The 3,162-nt window shown below is 37.9% G+C and overlaps 1 protein-coding gene across 1 annotated transcript; it reads right to left on the bottom strand.

Moving 5' to 3' along the window:
* Nucleotides 1–6: 6 nt before the first annotated feature.
* Nucleotides 7–2,946, bottom strand: LOC110444461 (hillarin-like; the record flags this gene model as incomplete). The annotated part of the gene is made up of 3 exons (XM_021488836.1): nt 2,736–2,946; nt 2,067–2,324; nt 7–1,178 (listed from the first exon to the last, which is right to left on the bottom strand). Coding segments are annotated over exons 1-3 (1,634 nt in total), but the record flags the coding sequence as incomplete, so codon positions are not given.
* Nucleotides 2,947–3,162: the final 216 nt, after the last annotated feature.

The following is a 3,162-nucleotide window of genomic DNA, read 5'->3' as shown; positions in this document are numbered from 1 at the left end:
GTGAACCCTTTGACCCCCTTTTCCTCTGTCTGCGCAAGGGTGCTAGTCACCTCAATTGCCTCGACTATGTCTTTTGCAAGCACAAACGATACTGTGAAAACAGTGCTGTGTCCGACAGAGTAAAACCCGTTAGAATGAGATGGAAACAATAACCCCCCGTCCTTAGCAGCTAATCCTGGACCGAACCCGACTTCCTTCGGATCAGCAGGAAGCATGCTACACTTGTCAAATCGATTTTCACAGTGTAGTCGAAATTTGACTATTGGTCCGAAGTCATCGCCATTAACACTAGCATATATTGTTACCTTGTACACTCCCTCAATAGGCAAAGTCATCTGGAACATCCATTTCTCCTTGTGTTTAACCATTGCCACAAGCCTTTGGAGGTTGTCGTGGATTATCATCTTCTGAGTGTCTACATTGTGTTTCCCAGTACAGGTAACTAGTGCTATATCATACCAAAGATAGATCTCATCGGCAAGATCCTCCTGCGATAAAATGTCTATTATTACCCTACCTTCTTCTGAATGCAAATTGTACGAATTTTTGGAAACAAGTGTTAAGCCTAGTTCAAAGAATTCTGACTTGAAGAGAGGAAGCTCCAAGTATTCTTCTTTTTGTAATGCCCGCTTTAACAGTTGCCATTTTGGTTCGTTCGGATAAAACCAGTTGATGCTTTGCTTTGGATTCATCAAAAAGTAAAAGTAGTTGAAAACAGGTCCCTCTCCATCGTCCTTCATAGTTTCTTTATTTGTTGGTTCCGATGAAAGCCACGTATGTTTCCGTCTGGTACATACAAAATACGGCATTATCAATTGCCATCTACCATCAAGATAGACAGCGATCCATGAGGTTTCAGGGAGATCTTTGCCATTGTCTGGTTCGTAACTTATCGGTTTGAATACGCCCGATATTTCCACCGACTTAATGCCAGCCTTTTCATACAGAATCGACAGAAAGCGCGAGTATTCAAACTGTGTGTTGTTGCTTAACCGTACGATGCCCTTTTCGGGGGTTTCATAATCAGCAGGGCCAGACAAGGGTGACGTCAAATCTTGTCTACTCAACCATATCATGACCACACGTGTTTTTAACAAATCAGGTTGGTTCATAAACTCGATACCTTTGAATAAGTAGTCGGTTAGGTGTTTGTAGCTGTCATTCAAAGTTGCAGGTGCCTTAAAACAAAATAGATATTATTATGAATTAAGGCAAACTTGTCCCGTTTGAAAATTTTACTTTATACATTTAGACGAACAATGAACGTATAAAAGGTGTCGCAAGATTTCAAAACTGATTTGTCCCTTTGTCAAGCTTCCGACAAAGGGACAACACAATCGTGAAACGTTGCAACTTTAAAACGTCTATTGTTTGTTTGTTATAAAATAAAACTTTCATTTATCATATTTTAAACTGTTGAATGTTATCGAAAATATCAACGTTTGGATTGACTAATGAAGTGGAAACAACCGCGTTATCTATAAATGAATGAAGTTGACTATCACGCTCACAGTGTATGGTAATATTAGTTAAGAAATGTAATTTTATAGACATAATATACCTGTCTACCATGATAACAATGTTATTGTTCATTTAATCGTGGCTATGAATAGGGTTAATTATTGAATGATGTATTCAGTGAGTAAAGTATTTAAATGGTCCAATACCAAAGTACAGCATATTCAAGCTCGCTGTACAATAGATATGTAATATGCAGTAAAGACAATATTTAATGCAAAATTGAATTAAGACTAATCATTCCTCTTTCAATGACACTATGGCCAACATAACGAACAAATTTGATCGCTATAAGAAGAATATGTCAAACAGCAGATAAAAGAGCACGCGTATTAACTCAGTCAAGGTTCACCAAACTATATTTATATGTTGAAATAACTTGCATTTCGAATCGCCTGTTTCTTTTTCTAGATTATTCAAATTTGAAGATTTTTTTTTCTCACTAAATAAGTAAACTTGTCAACACAATATTTGAATCATATGGCTACCCTAAATTTGAAATAACTATACCTCTTTTTAAGAAGTCAGATATCTTGACGTATACGTACGCTCCTTGCTCGGTCGTAAATATCGGCCTCTGTCAGCTTGGTATCATCCAGCTCCGACTCATCCACTTCTCCTACTGGGGGGTCAGCAGGGATATGGTTGGGTGAGACATCTACATCCGAAACTGTAGACGCAGTTTTCACACTAAACCGATAGTCCCTGCCCCTACGAGGTCTATATTGGTACTTAAAAAACGGATAAAGGTCACTACGTTGTAGCCGTCCCATTGGAGTGTTTCCGTGGTAACGAACATATTCCTCCTACAAACAAGCATAGAAGTTATGAAGACAGCAATTGGTAGAGTAGCATATTTAACGAACTTCTTACAGATATGCCTTTCACCGTCGTCACTATTCAACTACTCATATATACCGTATTGCGTATTTGTTTTTTTAAATACGACATGTTTCCATTACCATACTCACAGGTGGAATATTTGGTGATTTACATTGATTACACGTGAACATTGGTAAATGTAAGCTTAAAATCATTATCGTAAATATGAATGCGTACTGAAAAATATATGAAAGCCATGTACAATTTACACTTGTGTTAATTAGCATACATCGACATGAAGCTTTCGAGCCAAGGCGTCATTTACAAACAACGTAATTCAATCATTTGAAAAACGATCCGGTTGAGCGAGCATGACTGTCATGTTCTGTGCCTACCTCACTTCTATTAGAAAGTGCTGTCAGTGGTTTGGGAACAATCCCTGGTCTACTATTATTCCTGACCTCTCCTTTATCGTCTCCATCGTTCTGAGGTGTTGTTTTTCTCCCCCTTCCGGTCGGCGTCTTCGTCTCATCTTCTGTCGTCGTTTTCTTTGGCTCTGCAGCTGCATTCTGTGATTTGCTAGATGTTTCATTCCCCATGACAGACCACACTTAATGAGGAAGATAATACGTCCTGGGATGAAATATTTTGTCTGGTCATGATCAATGAATACGTCAAAATATGTGTATTTACTGCATGTCAAAAAGAAGTTATACAATCTTTTCATGAGCTGTAGTGATACTTTAATATTCTTTTCAATGTACAAATACATGACATTTCCCATATTCTGAAAGTTGGTTATAATATAATTCAAATACATGA

The sequence above is a fragment of the Mizuhopecten yessoensis genome, unplaced genomic scaffold (genome assembly GCF_002113885.1).
Source record: "Mizuhopecten yessoensis strain PY_sf001 unplaced genomic scaffold, ASM211388v2 hete_36126958, whole genome shotgun sequence".
Lineage (NCBI taxonomy): Eukaryota > Metazoa > Mollusca > Bivalvia > Pectinida > Pectinidae > Mizuhopecten > Mizuhopecten yessoensis.
This window is presented reverse-complemented; position numbering and strand designations above follow the sequence as displayed.